Source organism: Halyomorpha halys, unplaced genomic scaffold (genome assembly GCF_000696795.3).
Source record: "Halyomorpha halys isolate HHAL.00 unplaced genomic scaffold, Hhal_1.1 Scaffold813.1, whole genome shotgun sequence".
In the NCBI taxonomy this organism is placed as follows: domain Eukaryota; kingdom Metazoa; phylum Arthropoda; class Insecta; order Hemiptera; family Pentatomidae; genus Halyomorpha; species Halyomorpha halys.
In genome coordinates this window covers 572,802-592,529 of record NW_027113046.1, presented here as the reverse complement: position 1 = coordinate 592,529, position 19,728 = coordinate 572,802, and the positions used below count along the sequence as shown (strand labels likewise).

The 19,728-nt window shown below is 29.3% G+C and overlaps 1 protein-coding gene across 3 annotated transcripts in view; it reads right to left on the bottom strand.

Annotated features, from left to right (window-relative positions):
• emp (epithelial membrane protein) overlaps nucleotides 1–19,728 on the bottom strand; it is a 234,522-nt gene that overhangs the window by 74,836 nt on the left and 139,958 nt on the right. Inside the window, exon 2 of one of the 3 annotated variants that reach the window (XM_067050685.1) lies at nucleotides 13,527–13,608. The exons of the other annotated variants lie outside the window; for them this stretch is intronic. Coding sequence (XP_066906786.1) covers nucleotides 13,527–13,584 — 58 coding nt within the window. The 5' untranslated portion in view covers nucleotides 13,585–13,608. The remainder of the gene's footprint in view (nucleotides 1–13,526; nucleotides 13,609–19,728) is intronic. 3 annotated transcript variants of the gene reach the window in all.

The window sequence follows — 19,728 nt, the reverse complement described above, 5'->3', positions numbered from 1 at the left end:
ATTTTATACCTGAGCTTGGGGTAGTAATGTTATAATTTAAGACCAATATTCTTTTTTGCCATTTAATAAACATTTTCCTTAGAAAACAGTTGTGTTAAAGAATGTAAAATGTATATTCTTAGTAATTGTCATATATATATATATATATATATGTAGTAATTTCCAAATTCTACTTCCTGGTAAATATGAAATTCAAAAGCAAAGAGAAGGTTCTCAATAGTTAATGGCTTTTTAGAAATTATATATATATATATATATATGTAGTAACGTCCAAATTCTACTTCCTGGTAAATATGAAATTCAAAAGCAAAGAGAAGGTTCTCAATAGTTAATGGCTTTTTAGAAATTTTTTTTATTTATGTGTTTGTGTTTTGACAACATGTCTTCATTAGAAGTTAAAAACCTCTAAGAGTGGTTGCTAAGTTACTAAGCCACTGATATAAACAAGTAATCTAAATTCCCTTCTTATTACAGAGAAGTAATTTATGGTCGTACCGAGGATGAAGAATCGTTTCTTGGGCAGATGTCGCAATTCCGAGAGTCGATTTCCAAACTGTCACATGACGGACATGTCACTAGTAATGAATTCATGTTTGTTTATCAAGGCTCGAGAGTGTGGCAAAATGTATCTTTTCATATATCTCTTTATTCTTTTCTTTTCCCATCGTTTATTGTTCGAGTATGAATAGGAGTCTTGGAAAAAAAACAAGTACAATTTCGTAACAAAGAGATCCGAATTAAATAAGCATACTATATCGTGAGACCAAAGAAGAATGGTAGGAGGTAATTAATTTTTAAAAATAACTACATTATAATAATGTTTAATTAATTTCAATTCTCTTGAAAAACAAGTTTAATATCGATGCTTGGATTATATTTATAACATTAATTTATATCCCCAAAGTTCATGAATTTTTATACTTTTATAATAATAATATTGATAATTTCCTCTTTTTCATTTCGGACATTATTATCTAAATTCCTAAGTTCAATTAATTTTAATTATGATTCAATTAACTATAATTGTGTTGTTTGTTTGGAGTGTTTTCTGTTGGTGTTGTAATGAAATCTTTACTTTAGTAATTATTATTAAATTATAATCTGAAGTAAATTAACAAAAAATGGTGTTATATGTAACTCATAGGCACAAAGAGTATGGATAGGATATTTGTATTGGCTTGCTCGAGCTTGAATATGTTTTTGGCTGATCACATTTAGTGTCAGGCTTTGCCCACAAATCAAAAGAAGCTTGTAGGTAAGTTTCTGTTTTTATTTTTCACTCAATATTTTCTACACATTATATGGCCTGAGGCAGATGTAAAATTTCAAAAATAAAGATGAATAATAATATTTTCTGAAGATTATTATTATATTATTCAAAAATTAATAATTTATAAATCTCTATAACTACAACCAATGAAGAGTTAGGAGCTCAGTACTTTGTAAGGAAGTACCGTAACTAGACCATCGGTTGCGCTAGGAGTGCTTCAGAGTAAAATATTAAATAATATTTAAATATGTTTTCATCGCTATTATAAAATAATTGGTTATGGGCAGGAAGAAGATATTAAGTAATTTCAATATTTAGTAATAATTTTCATACTTATTACATGCTTCCTATTTACTACAAAAACTCTTTTACACTGTAATAATGAGACCTATTTTTACATATAGAATTGAGCTTTGGGGCTCCACCAAACCATCTAATTGCTCCTTACTATTCAAAACCTTTCGTAAAATCCTCCATGTTAATTATTAAGTCACAAATAAAAACATCAACATCCCATTCATTGCCGATTTGACCCGAAATAGTTATAGCTCCTTTCATTCTTAAATCCTTACACAAATCAATTAGTTCTTAATCTTTCATCATTAACAATTTCTGATAATCTTCCGAGTTGTCTGAAAAGAAGGTGGCCGTTGGATCAATATTTAAAGCAATGATTTGAAGTACCACCATTGGGTGTTTCCTTCCCAAGATTATCATGTGTTCTGAAAGATTTATCTTATTTACTTGTTGTATTTTTTTTTATACAGTTGTAAATTAAAAAAAAAAACTGATTGCAATACTATCACTCCCATTCTGTCTCTTTTCAATCTGTTTCTTTTTTAAAATTAAAATAGTATATTCCTTATGCAGTAGCCATCACTCGTTCGTATCCTGCCATGCTTTTGTATTATGCTATTTAATTTATCCAAGTGTTCGTTGATGTTTGAGAGTTCCAAGTGGGGTGCGTGTATATGCATCTTTAAACGTGATATTTTTTGTGTCAGACTATGACACGTCAGAATAATAATGCTGCTTCCATGGCCCGCCACGTGTCGACTGCTAAGGATAAAATGTAAATAAACAGGTACACAAGGACAACGTGTTACGGTTCAAAAATAAAATAAAACACTTTTTTTTATGAACAAAATGTAAATATCTGCTTATCTCTATAATTCAGTGAAAATTATAGGTTTATATTGGGATATACTGAGATACTATTTTTTGTATTTTTTTTACATATATGTTAAAAAATATACAATTTGCTGTTTTATTATACTTCCGAGTTATAATCTTTTTTTTAATTTTTTTGATCGAGAACATTCTGCAGAATACTTATTTTCCAGATTAATATTATCCTCTTTTGTCATTATTTCTTGATAAGCGTATTTATTATATTTGATGAGAAATTTTGAGCAGTTCTGGTATATTAATAAATATAGAATTTGGAGTTAGATAGTCAAAAAAGTAAGTTTAAGCTTAAAGAAAAATTAAACCTAAAAAAGTAAAGACAAGGTTTCCAAAATGCGTGACGGAATTCCGCTGGAAGGTTCCTCAGGCAGAAAGGAGGAAGTGGATGTGTCATGGCCGTTTCGTTTAGTTTTTCGGCTGAGGAGGACAAGATAATTAAATGTCGAATTAGTCAAGAGATAATATGATAAATATTAATCTATTAAACGTATACTAATTAATTAAAGTTTGTATTGGAATAAAATAAAATAGTTTTATTTTAATAAATAAATTATTTCTCTGGCAGTCTTAGACAAGAAATATGGTTGAAAGAATAGAACAAAGAATTCGTAAGTTTCAGATGAAATATAAGACATAAATGAAAATTTACATTAATATTCTTTTTAATTGCTGCCATATTTTCACTAAATTAAAAAAAAAAGGTTTTCACCGCACTTTAAGGTACTATGAAACACCAGAATAAAATTTATTAAAATAAATAGTGTTAGAAAATCAATTTTTAGAAAATTATTAAAAATTTCTCATAAATAATCTTTTATTTAATGCTATTAAAAGTCATTTTCAGAATATTCGACCTTGTTTGTAATCTATAATTTGTAAGACAGTTATCAAAATATTATTTTCATATATTTAATTTTTAAGCTTTATTGCGAGAATTCGATATGTGTGGCTAATGGAAAGAATGGATAATTCTTCTGATATTAGTAGATTCAAAACTTTTTTTTATATTAGATTATTAGTATTACATTATTATAGTATGAACCATCTTGTTAAATGTGGAAATGGTACCTATTCCATTTCTATCTGGTACTTAATGGTACTATTACCATAAAGAATTGAATTCGTAAATATTATCAGATCGTTAAAATGTATCTATCTGAAATGGTTTTCAGTCTACTTAAAGTTGCTGATAATTATTGAACACGCAATTTCCTAATGCCCTGCTATCCCAGAGTAAATCGGCGAGCTTTCTCTTGGACTAACGCAATATGTAACTTTGCAAATTACCAATCGAAGATAATCGAATAACAATACAGATCTAGGTATCTCCGCTTTGAATAGAAATAAATAAATCGGTACCGGAGGAAGATATTGTTGGGCAAGGGGTGAAGAAACAGCTAAGCAAATTAGTTTTGTTCTTTGTCGCCTTGGTGATGAGTGTTGCCCAACCAGGCTTGAGCAACCGCTGGAGACATGAACGCTGGGTCAGGAAGGCAGAGGACATAGTACGTGGCTACACCAACTCTCTTTTTGTCGGATTGTACTCATAGCTTATTACTAATAATAGCAATTAAAGATAAATTACAATAATTTAATTATTAATTAGAAAATATACAAAAATTAAATTTTTACATTCTTAGGCAGGTATTAATACGTTTTTAAACTCCGACATTTAAATATAATTAAAATGAGAAATGTACATAAACAAATGAAAATAAAATAATAATAATAAAGTAATAAAATTGAACTATACAGTAATAATAAAATAAAGACGTCTATAATTTTTTCTTTTTTGGACTAATGATACCCAAATTCGTGTGACCTTGGTGTTTTTTTTTTTTTATTTTTGTTTTTCTTCCTCAATAATAAAATAAATAATGTAATAGCCATAAATTTTAAGTTTAATCATTCAATAAGATAGTCTGAAAATGAGGTTGATTTTAAGATTATTTCGCCATGAATTTGCAAGAGAAATATTGTTTGATTTAACAGCGTAAATAAATATATGTTTAGCATATAATCAGCGAACAAGATAGGACGAGAAGATAATAGTGAGAACAGATTAGCTTGTTCGAAGGAATATTTCTGTTGTCCATGGGCTTGATAAGGTCTCGAAAAAGATGTTGAGGATATTTTTCGTTAAATAATAGGTAATTGTCTACTGTGAGTGTGAGCAAATCAAGGGATATTTAATACCCAATTAAGAACAATTGATTTTAACCTTAGCTAGTTGTAAGGGGAAAATTAAATATAATTTGTTGGACAGATCGTCATTTCCTTGAACAAACGTAAATTGCATTGATGGTCTGTAAATTATTCATGGTAATAATAATAATAAATAGTACGAATTTTATAAAAAAATATTTATTAGAAAATTATGTTAATGGATATGAGTATAAAGAAGTAATATTATAATTTTGTATACCAATTTTTAATGTTTCTTTTGTATTTTTACTGAAATCAATTTATTTATATAACTAAATATTTATTAAAATTTAATTTTCTGATTTACAATTTTTTTTTTCTGCTTAGATGTTCATTGGATCCACTGTTTAATGAGATATATATTTTTCCAATAAATGTCCTTCTAAGGTTATTAGATAATAGATAAATATCCTTATAAGGTTAGAAGAAACTGAAGGAATAGCAAAAAAAAAAAAAATAATAATATAATGAAATAAAATAGGCCTAATGATTAATTGTCACATAAAAAAATACAAAATAACCTCACATAACAAATCAGTACTTAAAACCATTTATGTTTGAGAAAGTAGTGAAGCTCCTAAAATTAAGCTTTGTAGGAAACTTAAGGAAAAACGATGAAAGGCAAGAAATACTATCGGTAACTTCTAATTATTCTTCAAAGTTAGAGATTGTCAAGAATCTAGTTTATCTGAATATCCCTGAGTTTGTTAAATATATTTAAAAATCTATGTAGAAAAAGTACACTAGTAGATCAATTTAAGAATAAAATCGTCGGAAGATGGAAGATCTGTTATGTTCGAGGTACACATCAGTCATCCGATCTTAAAACAAATCTGTGAGAAGATGAGGTGCGGTCAGAGAATAACACAGATAAGTTAAAAAACCTATGTATTAATTTATTAGTATACTACTAAATAATTTTAGGCACTAATAAATAGGTTTTAAACTTATTTGTGTTATTCTCTGATCGCACCCCCAACCATCTTCTCACAACATATATTATCCACGTTCTACTATCTTCCCATCATCTTAAAATGAATCATTAAAAAAAAAATATACGATATTTACCAATAATTTTCTTTAATGTCAACACCCATCGAGTGTACGATTATTGACAAACAAGTCACACAGCTTCACCACGTGTACACTTAGCAATCAGGAATATTTCACGATTCTTTTCTTCGAATATCATTAGACTCAGTGTTTTCTCCAGACAAATGGTGTTAGATCATAAGAGAAAGGTATGTTTATGCACATCTACGATTTTCTACATGTTCCGCGACCGATCGCTTTCATCCTAGAACTTATATTTTACGTGAAAACGGCCAAATCGCGCCCAAAGGAAGGATTTGTTTTGTAAATATGAAAAAAAATACGGATGGACAGGGGACTGACAAGCTGTCAAGTATCGTTAGTTTTGTCCGTATTGAGGATTCGTTCCAGATGTATTTAGAAAGTTTTTGAAAAGGTTCAAATTTGTTACGTAATAATTGGTTTGTGCTTATGCTTTGTGTCCGTTACCTACCGTGCAAAATGATAAGCATCATTTGTAGAGATTTGGTTACTTAATATTTGAGTAATACTAATATTAAGTGTGCTAGTCTATGAGCCTAAGTGGAGAAAGAAAAGTCATTTCACCCCAATTCCTTATTAAGTTAATGAAAACTAAATACAGGTAAAAGTCCAAATTGATTTACTCTGCCAGTGATAGGGAATACAAAATGGCGGCCTATGTAGAAGTTACAAAAAATTAATTTTTCAGTTCATTCAACTAAAGAAAAAATTATGCATTGTTTTCTGTTAGAGAAAGAATAATTTCTTACCTAGACTATCAAAGGATATCTTAAATGTCATTAAAAAGTAATAATTTATTTATTGTTATTCACACCTGTATACATATATACACATCAAGTAAATTTGCTGTAAGTGATATCATGACATGATACAAACATGTGGAGAATCTACCCATTGATAGTACTCCAAAAACATTTCTAAAGGAGAAGATCTCGAGGCCATCTTCTTTTCAGACGCCTAGGAGGCCTAGTAGTGAAGGAGAAGCCAGGTTAGAAACGGGTTGGTTTGGGTGGTTGAGAAGTTTATTATGGAAGGATTGGTATCTGGTTCTGGCCAAATCGGCAACATAGGGAACATTGAGGTCCTAACGGATGATTTGATTTGTGACAAAGTAAGGAGCATTAAGGATTTTGGACTGTAAGGATTGGATTCGAGAGGAGTTAGATGATTTAATGGAGCCCCATAGCTCAATTCCGTATGTCCAGATAGGTCTTATAGCAGTCATGTAAATCAGTCTTTTGTAATGGATTGGAAGTTTGGACCGTTAGTCTAGTAAATGTTGTGATAGTCGAAATCGACGAGCAGTTTCCTGTCTTTTCAGTCTTGTGTGAGGATTCCATGTCAGTCGTTTGTCCAGATTTAGTCCTAAGTAACGGATCTGTTCAACACTGTGGGGTAAGACGAAGGTTTACGACGAAGGGAAATATGATTTGGTGGGATTTATTGGAATTTTCATTAAAAAGTAAATATTAAAGTATTTGAGATGCACGCTTACAACTCTCATAAGTCATTATTTAAAGTAGAGTAAATTTTCTAAAATAAGAGTTCTTTATGTTCAATAGTTCTCGAGGTACAGTTTTTCAAAAAGCAACATTTTTTTTTTTAAATAACGAAAAAATAATATTTTATGAATCAATTTTGGCGAATAGAAACTTCTACTCCTACGAATATACATGTTAATATCTACATTCAACATTTAATTTGTGTGCTAATAGCCATTTTTTTTAATCCTTCCTGAAATACATCTTTTCGAAAAACGAGAAATGAGCATTTCGGGAATTTATTTTGGTGAATATCATCGTCATTCGCTATTTGAAAAACAATTTTTTTTAAAAACTTTATTGAACGTAAATCACTCTTTTAAGGCCCATATTTTATGGAAATTACTCAAATTTAAATGATGCTGATTTATAGTTTTGAAGATTTGGAGCTCGGAATGAAAAATTAATTTTTTGTAATATTTTGAAACTGCTACCATTTTTTATTTTTGACTATAACTGGCAGAGTCGTCAATTTTGACAAGTAACTATATTTAGTTTTGATTAAAGTTATAAAAAATTAGGGTGAAATAAATATTTTTTTTTACTCCGGACTCTTGGATTATGCTTGATGTATAGAACAACATATCCATACTATATTAAATTGAACATTCATAATTTTATATTTTATTTAATTTTTAATTTACTTTATCACTGAGAGATCAAAAACCTGATACTTCGAATTTATGTATGTTATTTAGACCACAATGACTTCCACAAATTTATGACATTCCTTTCTGGAATCAGGAAATAGATAAGACCGAAAGAACAAGGTTGAACAACCGACCTTGGTCTATCTCGGTTCAGGGACCTGCCGAAGAAACAGATCAAAGAGGGGTTTTGTTTTTTAGAAGAGCCATGGATAAGTTATCTAGCCCTAACTCCATTTAGTCGAGTACCAACTCCATTACTCCCCTCATCCAAGGAGACCAAGTTGGCGCTAATATTACGGATATGGAAATGGCATTCTCGCATTCCCCTTTCCAAGGTCTTCCGCTGCGACTTTGCAAAGATTCTATCTCAGAGTAGTCCTGAGGATAATAAATAATTACTGTTGAATAATAAATAATAAAATATTTATTCCTTTTTCATTACTTCAACTCAACAACAAGAACGTGCTATGAGAAAACCTGTTAATGCCAGATGTACGCAAAGTATTTGGAAAATAGTGATCGTATTGCTTTATAATTTTTATAAATAACAATAATTTCCAACATATAGTTATCAAAATTAAAATTTACTCATTAAAAACTTGAGCCACAAATTGTGGCGTAGCCAGAGCCATCCTTATTTTTTAAAATGTTTCATAAATAATATAGGTTGGGTAGGAAATATTATGTTATAAATTTATCAATAATAATTAGTTATATAGTTTTATGTTACTTCATGCTGTTTTTTCAATATCGCCAGTTCTCCAAGAGCCCGAAACGTTTCACAAAAACGAAAATTATTTTATGTGGAAAAGATGGTGTTTAAGGAGGAGGGAGGGGCCAACATGTCAGTAAAGTAATAATAATCAGGCCTTCATGAACGATGAATGATAAACCCTCATAAAAAAAAAAAAAAAATTGAAAAAAAAGATAATCATATTATAGTGGAAAAACAAATCAAGATACAAGAAATTAAGAAGATAATAAATTATATTAAAAGATTAAACATAACTTTATTTTATACATATTAAACTAAATATATAATTTAGTTATTTAAAAAAAGTTAATATTGTACTTATGTATTTTGTTTCTATAATTTTTTATATTGTCTTTTAAGAAGATTAGTATGCTGTGTGTTATACCATTTACTGTATTTGGGCAGTATTGCTTCCTGTCAATAAAAAATTTCTCTTTGCAAATATAAGAATTTATAAAAAAGATAATAGGGTTGAAAACATTGTTTGCTATAAAACCACATTGAACAACAATAAACATATCATTTTGAAAAATATTTTGTTTCTGCATATAATGCCTTACCACATTGTATAAAAAATCGATTATATATATTTTAAAACTACAATACAAATACAGAATTACTCTGTATTGTATATTAAAAAAAAAGTTTAATATAGTTACAAGGATGCATTGTATGCTCCAAGTGCCAACTTTATTTAAATGTCATAACTTTTCTTCCAAATTTTTAGATACAATCAAATTATAATTTGCTTTATAATATAATTTTTATTCTTATTTCGTTCATTATTGTAGTATGTTAGACGAATTTTCTATCTTGCCTATTAATGAATTAGGTATAAAATAACTTATTTTTGATGACTTATATATTATATTTGTACTTCGATCATTACTGATTATAAATAAAATTAATACAAAATTTAATTATTTTCATATATTCAGGAATATGATACCTGGATCGAGATACTACAGAAACACCTGTTTACTTACATGCCTTGTTCAAATACTCGTATTTCCTTACTGCACATGATTCATCATCTTCAGCTTTGTAATTATTCTTCTAAGACACCTTCGTTGTTCGGAGTCCATTTAAAGTTTAAGGATACGTTCCTTCCTGAGGAACCGGTTAGTAGAACATATCTTCGTGAGTGCTCTGACCATTCCGTTACATCGACCTTCTTGTCTCTCGGTGCCATCCGCTTTTATAAGATGTCGTAGGGTGATTCAAAAGAGAAATAGTATTTTAAAAATTACAAATTTGGTAAGGATGATTTAAAAAGTAAATTCAACTTAGTAGTTTTTTTTTAGCTATATAAAATGATTCTCAATAATAAGACAAAAGGAACTGAAACAAAATAATTTATTCTAATTCAATAATTCTCTGTAAGATTACCTAACCAAGCAATGTTTCCTTTATAGTAAAAAAAAAAAACTTTGAATTCAAATTAAATTGTTGAATTTTAAATTTAAATGATTTGAAATTTAAAAAGACTTTTGGAATCCTGAAGCCATTGGTATAATGGTGGGAACTGTTCTTTTGTTATGTAATGAAGGATTTTTCCGATTCCAAGATAACTTTAGGATAGTTAGTTAGTTAGTTCTATTTTAGGATAGTTACTTGTGCCTTAGCGTTACAATAGACGGTTATGCAGTAACAGGTTACTGTAACTTATTCAATAACATGTGACCAATAACTCGAATATAATCTCGTGCAGGGCACTTTCACTAGTCTTACGACCCACTTACTTGACTCCCCTCCACCGAAGCAAAGAAACGTCTTAATCTCTATCGTATCACTGTATTCAGTATTTCTTCGTTTACTTCATTATATTATATATATTTTAATTATGTACATGATTATAATTATTTCAGCACCCTACGACTGTTACTAAAATATATATTAACTTTTCAGATTTTTTTGGAATATATATTTTAGTTAATTTTGAGTAATGTAGTTTTGATATGCTTGAGCAAAAAAAAAAAAAAATCACTTTTGACTAGGAGGAAGATAATTTGCGCATTTACAGATAAAAGTTACCTATATTAACAAAAAAAAAATATATATATATTTTTTCCCCGTTTTTGATAAACGAGTGTTATATTTAGGGTAAGCATATTTTGCAGACTCATTGTTTTTGTTTTTTAACAAAGTTATGAGTTACCTATTTGTGGTAGTGAATGCCTTTATAAATTTGATTTTATGTTACAAATATATTTATGAATTATCAAAAAAGGCATAATTTCGACCCACATATTTATGTACTTAAAATATAAAGTGAAAAATATTCAATTTTTTTTTTGGGTACCAGGAATAAAAATCACTCTTTTAAACTAATGAAAAAAATACAATAGTATTTAAAAAATACTTTATATTTACTTTTACGTTCTACTCATAATGTCACTAAGTATCATTTCTATTTTTAAAAATATTAATGTTAATATTTTTTTCTTTTGGATGAATTATTAGAAAATATTTATATTGTTGTGATATTCCTGGGTTATTAAAAAATAATCTGAGAGATTAACAGGGAAGTTAGTTCAAAATTGTTATGAGGAAAAATGTTATTTTTTAAAACCATGAATAGAAAATAAATGGTTAAGAATTTTATCTGGATTTGAAGTTTGACGATTTTAAATTCGATGTTGTGATATTTTTAAAAAAATACGATAATAACTAAACAAACTTTATTACAAATGTCGTTTAATTGTAAGATCTATTTTATTTAATTGAAATTATTTATATTTATTAAATTACATTATACCCCTTTAGAACTATTGAATACTATTCACTAGTTAAGGAAAATTAAGTTTACTCAAGGATTAAAGGAAAGGCTGATAAATGTTTTAATTAAATCTTTTTTTAATATTTTCAATACTATAATTGTTAATTAAAATTAGAATTATTAATTAATATACATTTTAATTATCTTGTTTTAGACCGGTAATTTTATTAATAAAAAATTTATCAAGTAAGTTATAAGTCCTAACCTTTTTCATCAAAATTACATGTCAAACATTTCGAACGATCCAGCCATCATCAAGAACATTCCTAATTTTAGTATCACAGCCTCAAATAGTTTTATTATAATTTATAGGCTATTATGTCTAAGTAAATTTAACATGGTTAAATGTATTTAAAATTAAATAACATATTTCAATAGATGATTATTTCTTTAAATGTATGTTTCAGAGGATAAAGTTTGTTTTAGAATGAATTAGAAAAACATTTGGGAACCGGAGGTAGTTTGGTAGCTCCTTGGACTGGAAGCTTAAAAAAGCGAACAAAAAGAAGATGGACCTGCGACCTTGGCATTAAGGAACATGTTTACGGATACGAAGCGATTATTTAAGCATTTTTATTTATTTTTTCAAAGATTACTGAAGGTACTTTGTCGGATAGTTAATTATATACAATTGCATTTATGGGAAAATGTTTTTTTACAGGCCATAGTTACTTAAATCATAACGTAATTTGTATATAATAGACATCGGGAAAAAGGTTTTTATCATGCTTTTAAATTGGAAACAGCTTTTAGCAGGATTGAGGAAGTAGACGAGGAAAATACATTAGCATGCTAGTAATGCAAATTTTTATTATAGCAATAAAACACGTAACATAGGTCAAGATAATTCAACTAACAACAAGAGAACGTGAGCAGCAAGGTCGTGTTTTAATTCGTTCATTTTTTGGGGAAAATATGAAAAAAGTGTTTAAATTGAAACCCCTCACCCCCCAAAAAAATTATCAGTTCAATTGAAATACATATTTTAAACTAGCTTACTCGATCTAGATAAGCTATTGAGGTGTCTGAAACCATAAAAATCTCTAAAAAGAACGAAATTTTAACGGAAAAAATGATTCCCACTTTTATTCTATTGTTCTAACTAGAACATAATCGTAAATACCTAATTTCCTGTTCTCTATATCATATCCTATATATTTATTGGATTATAAAAGGCGCTGTAGTTTCAAGATGTAGGGAAAACGTATAAATATCAGATGACAGTGTTATAGTTTAGTGGTTCCCAAACTGGGTACCATGGAACCATAGGATATCCAAGCGTATCACATGGGTGCCACTTTGTGTAAATGTTACCGAATATATCGCGCATTCCAGGACTTAAAATTATTTTTTATCCTTTTTCTGCATAGTCAGCCGCACTAAGAATTATTTTACCGCTATATATATAGAAGGGTGACGGTGAGAAAATAGTTTGGGATTCCTTTTTAAAGACGTTATGAAACGGATACATACGCACTCCCACTCCCATTCGATGAACAACAATATAGTGTGAATGTTAATTATTTTCTAAGAAAATACCAAAATTATTAGAAAATGCGAACATCAGCAAAATATTTACATAAATATTTAATCTCTTATAAAGAGCCGAATTTATGTGGAACAATTCAATGGGATTTTTTTTTATCATAATTAAAAAAAATATATATATTAATAAAATAGTCCTGTTCATTCATGCATACATGAAAACGTCAGAAATGAAACTAATCTATTTATGTGACTTCAGCATTCGTGAGTGGATATGATACTTGTTACAAAAAGAGTAATTTAATGAAAACCTTTGAAAATCGATGATGATTTTTATAAACCTAGAAGTCAAAACAATTATGTTAAGGCATTTTTGTAGGTAATGGAATTTGATACAGAAAAAAGTTACTGAGTTTAGAGTTATACTTACTTCTAGAATAAGGCTACACCTATTTATTTTAGTCTAGAATTAAAATAGTGACTTATCCATTAAAAAATCCAAAGCGATTTTTCGATTTATGAATATTGTTAATAATAATAATAGAGAAGAAATAATTTTAATAATAAAATGTCTACTTACACCACTTTCTCAGAAAACTGCTGGTGAGTTTGTCGCAAAGCTTCCTCTTGTTGTGCATGGCGGTGGGTTCGATGCCCGAAAGCTGAAGAAAAAACTTGATTCAAATCAATGTCTACAAGATGACAATCACTATCTTTCTGGTTGGCTGGTACATGTACAAACAACCCTATATCCCTGCCTCCCTCTACCATGGCAAAACATGTTTGCATGATAGTGTTTGTTGTTACGAGTAGGATGGTTCGATGGCGCCTCAAATAAACAAGCGGTGATAACAATACTTGAATAGGAAACAAATGTAAATTTTTCGCTCTTATCCAGCTAAGTATTATCCAGGTATGAAAACAAAGTGCTAAGAGTACAATCACACTAAAAACAACGGTTGAATGTGTTATATGTCGTTTTTCAAGTCATCTTGTCATCAAGTCATCAAGTTAAGTCAAGTCATCTGAAGATATGTAAACACTTAAGAATTTAGAGTAAAGTTGTTATCCAATACATTTATGTTCCAATATATGCTATTGGAATAACAGAATCACTATTAATTATTCTTATTTTTAGTTTCAAAAACAAAGCCTAAAGTCTCTCATATTCCAGTAAATAACTAACCAAACAACATCTAATCGACTTGTTCTATTATGTAGGCAAGATCACATCTCACATCAACTTTATAAAAAGTTTTAAACATTTAGGCACGAATTTGTATGTTTGTTCATTTTTTTGGATTATGACTATAAAATTATTGTTTATTTTACGAATTTTTCATAAAAAATTAACAATAATGCCACCACTTAATATTAATGTTCGGTTAAATGATTGATTTTACGAGCTCATTTTTTCCTATGTCGGCCATTAGTTCTGGTTTGGCCCAGTAATTTTGCGATCTGCGGAAGATGAAAACAAACTGAAATCCCTCCGTAGCAAGATCAGTTAGAAAATCATAAGTAGGGATCGTTTTGTAACATCTCTTAATCCTATATATTAGATTCATGATCTATGCTATGATATATTAAAAATAAACATTGATAGTTTTTCTTTGTCTAAATAGCATGATTAAGTTTTTAGCCTAAATTAGATTATTACGATTTTAAACATACAAAATTTAATATTTAAACCAAACTTCAAATATTGTACACCCAATGAACTTGAATTGTGAGGGGCAGCTAAACCTTTGAACATCCTTTCAGTCCAAAGTCCTTCGAACTATAGTCAATGCCCCTTATTATGTTACAAACAAGACCCTTCATCACGACCTTAACATTCCTTTAATTCTTGACCTCATCCTATCCAAATTCTCAAACTTCTACTAAAACCTTACTCATCATCCTATTCTCCTAGTACAATCCCTATTCAGCTCCATTCGCCCTTTATCCCCATTTAGGTGGCAAGGCTAGATTTGGGGTTCCCTTGGCAGAATGTAAACATAGTATATAGGATTGTATTCAAGATTTTATTTTAATTATTTACCTCAGTTGGTTTTTTATTTTCTATTATTTTAATTAGTTATCCGCCTCTGTGAATATATAATTTTATTTTTATCCATTTTAGTTTATACTTTATTATTTTATTTTTTTATTATTATTTATTTACGTCTTATTTTTAGTTAATATTTAGGTATGATATGTTTGTGTATTTATATTCCTGATACTCGATGCTCTCGCGTCTGGCAGAATGTAATGTTTCAATAAACCCTTTTCAAATTGTACACATACATATTTTACAATTATTATCTTTTCTTAATTCAGTTTATAGTTTAGAATAGAGAATTATGAGGAAGAGATAAAATTAAGCACTGTTTGAAGCGTGAAGAGTCGAATTCAACGTAAAAAAAAAAAAATCATTAATTAATAAGACTCTCATTGCAGTCCTATACTGCTCTATTCTAACCATGATGGGGGTTCAAGTTTTTCATTTTTTGGGACAGCCTATTACAGAAATTTTCTAAATTTCTCCTCTCGATCTCTTCATTATGCCGTCTAACTTTGACGTGGTTAGTAAAAATTTATTATGCTAGTTTTCTATCTTACTCTTTAGTTGTGAATATTTATCAAATTTACTTTGATTCAGACAAGACTCGAAAAGTTTTCATTGTATTAATATTAGAATTTATAAAGTTGATTTTTACACGATTTGAGATTTTTATACACATTTTAGGGGTCCTTTTTCGATTTTTTTTTCTGCAAAAAAACTCTTCCTCTAACCGTAACCAACACACACTAAGTTTCATTTCGAAATGTCTTCTAACTCTGGAAAAAACAGAGTTTTTTAATATGTAATAATTGAAAGCTTGTGTCACCCACAAAAACCTTCAGTTGAACTCTTGGAGTATAAGAAAATTCGTTTTCAACAAAAGTTCGATATAATTAAAATTATCGATAGTATGAGCAATGTTCTAATCGCCTATTTATAGAAGAAATTAATGATTCCTCTTCGAATCCGAAGAAGTCATTTGGCGTTTTATAACAGTTTCAGTCCTTTGAATCATATTAGATCCAAGACACATCATATTAGATCCTTCACACCTCACATCAATATATTTCCTATAAGGAATAGAGATTTCATGTTGGGATTGCCTGCATATCGAAGGATGGTATTTCCCATGGGTGGAGTCGCGAAAAGCCACTCAGCCAACCCGGAATAAACAATGTCACGTAGAGACTTTCACCGATTCCACGCTAGCGGTTATCTCATCACAGGTTCTCAGTCCGGATCTGTCCTTCCAGTGTCCGTTAGGATTGAGGGGCGAGGAATACTCTCCGTTCACTCCAACGGTGACGTCTCAAATTAGAAAAATTACAAATAAAATATAAAAATAACAAATACTTCCACAATGTTGAAGAAAACTTTCACAATGCAGTGCTGTAAACACGTTTCACAATAGCCTCTAGGTCATTCTTGCGGTAAAAGTCTCATTTATCGCTCAACTAACGTTCTATTATTTGTTGAATGAAACTCGTTAATATCTTTTAAGTATATAACAGTTAAACAATGGAATAGTACAAGATCCCAAGAGGAGAAAAAAGGCAGTTATTTCAGCCCAATTTTTGATTACTTAATTAAAAACTAGGTATAATTACTAGTCAAAATTGATGAGTCTGCCAAGTATAGGTAGGGGGAATAAAAAATGGCGGCTGTTTCAAAACGTTAAAAATAATTAATTTTTAATGCGAAGCTCTATATCTTTACAACTACCAACAACAATAGAAAATCTAAAAGAGCATCATTTAAAGTAGAGTAAATTTGCTAAAATATAAGCCCTATAGAGCTATTTACGTTCAACAGTTCTCGAGATATATCTTTTTAAAAAGCAATATTTCATACAAATGTTGTTGTGTACAAAAATTTGATTTATGAAAAACTTGATTTCAGAAAACAATGGACGTGCAGATGTCTGTTTGCATTAAAATTAAATTTACTATAAAATAATTTATAATGTTTATCTTTGTAGGAGTAGTAGTTGTCATGTTATTTGACAAAATAAACTCACAAAATATTAATTTCCAGTTGTTCGTATAAAATGTAGGATTTTTGAAAAAATATATCTCTAGACCCATAAGACGCACATATGTCTGCCAACACTCAAAATAAAGGAAATTCAACTTACTATTAAGTAGTTTATGACACTTATCTTCGTAGGGGTAGTAGTTTTTATGATATTCACATATGAATGTAAATTTGGCAAATGAAAATTTGTCCGGACAACTATAAATCAATTTATTTTAGCAAATTTCATGAAAACTACTACTCCTACGAAGTAGTAATATAGTATATATAGTATATATAGTATATATAGTAGTTTATAAGTACCATAAACTACTTTATAGCTCAATAAACTAACTTTAATTTGAGTACTAATATATATCTGTACGTCACATAGTTCCTGAAATATAGATTTCCCAAAATATATTAACTAACTACTGATATTTCAGTACGTTCCATACAACATTTCTATGAAATTGTTGTTTTTTAGAAAGCTATATATCGAGAACTATTGAACGTAAATAGCTTTATTAGGGCTTACATTTTAGATAATTTACACTACTTTAAATGATGCCCTCTTAGATTTTCAATTGTTGTTGGTAGTTGTAAAGATATAGAGCTCCGAATAAAAAAATAATTAATTTTATCATTTTGAAACAGCCGCCATTTTTTATTCCCCCTACTTATACTTTGCAGGCTCATTAATTTTGACTAGTAATTATACCTAGTTTTCAATTAAGTAATCAAAAATTGGGGAGAAATAACTGCCTTTTTTCTCCTCTTGGGATCTTGTACTATAATGTTAAATACACAAAAATTCAAAACGTACTGTATTTCTTATATTATTTTTTTAAAAAGTTATTTCATATCAGGTAGTTTCCTGATCTGTTTATTTTCTTTCTTATTTCGAAATTTTTGAAGATATTACAGTAAGAATTATTTTGAAACTACATTTTCTCCTTGGACGGGAGAGTGCGTATTATTATTAGACAGAAAGGGTGATGAAATTCCTAGCATTGATGAGGTCATAAGTATGCTTCCTTGAGTATGAACACTATTTGAATATCGTCTCCGATTGTAGCATGGGGCTACTTATGCCCCATTTATATTAGTGAGAAAGTATTTAAAGGAATGTTGATTAGGCGTGCAAGCTGCTCACACTTTTGATTCGACTGTAATATTCATTCTGAAATATCTTTTAGTGCTCTGGAAGAAGGAAAATCTCCTGATAGCTGATTGAGCAGAAAACTGATTAACCTCTATCGATTTATTATTTATTCAAAAATCAATAATAAATTGCAAAAAGTATTATATTGTTAAAGAAATACCCTAAAATTAAGTCGGCCATTTACATCAAGATGAGAAGGAATGGATTTCCTCGATCGAATCGATTTTTAAAGAGGTTAAAAGATTTATCGCTTGTAACTGATTGTGCCGCTTTCAATCTGACCTATTAAGTTCTTGACCACCTAGAGCTTTCTTATAGCAAATGGATAAATGATGTTTACTTTACTTGTAGTTGGACTTAGAAAAAAAAAATCATTATCTTAGGTGTTATTTTGTATTAAAACAAAACCCGCTGATAATCCTCAAACTCCATCAGTTAAGTCTCTAATATAGAATTCTTCAAACATAGTATTTATTAGGAATATGATATGATAGCTTTAAACATACACAGAGTCCAGTAAGTACTGATACTTGTGATTATAGTAGGAATTAGTCCCGCAAGTAGGCCAAGGAATTGCCGAGGGATTAATATTAAGTAGTCTAGGTGGGGCTCGAACCCACATCTTTTCGAATCAGGTACTCTGGTACTTTCATCCCAAAGTACTCAGTATTAATGGTATGCGGTCACTGGGTAAGGCATAGATTTATTAACTCTCAGACACTTGTTCGATTTCGTCTATGAAAAATACTTTTTTCCCTCTTATATCAGCCTTGTATAATTGTACATTTTACAAATTTGGCGTAAACACGGTACTTACGAGTTCCTAATTCTAAGACTCTCCACGATTTATACCCATTACTGAGATACCTGGAGAGTGGGGTATCAAAACTTTAATTATCTCTACTTGATATTATATCCTCTACAATAGACAGCTTAACAGCAACAGACAAATTTGAGACATTCGGTCGTAAAACTTGGTAACTGGCAAATGGTGAAAATTGAAGTTTTTGGTATCACAAGATGGTTTTGGCTTGATTTCACAGTTTCTTTTAAAATTTATATTTTAAAAAGAATAATGATAGTATTAATTTATAGTAAGTGATTACTGTAGAAGTTTTAATTTTTTCAGTTACCATGTTTTATTACGGTGTGTCTAATTTCTTGACAATTTTGTCATAAACAATAAACTTGAGTTTTACTTTATAACCAATGTTCAACAATTTTATTATTTCTTTTTTTTCAGGTGAGTGACTTAATTTACTCTCAGGACTGTATGTATGGCCGACTCAAGGAAGGTAATTTAGCTAAAAATTTAAATTTACAATTTGGAAAGTTATTATTGAAAGTATTGTAAATTTTATTCCTTTTTTTTTCTTCTTTACTTACAAAATTGATCGGCTAGCTGTAAAAATGAAGTATCTCCAATCGTCCACGTTTTCGGAAAAATATGAAAAAATCCTTTTTTTTATAAACTTTTGTGATTTCTAATAAGAACAGTCCAACTTCTGTCTGCTGGCACTCTCCATTTCACCAAATTTTAAAGCAAACATGAAAAAC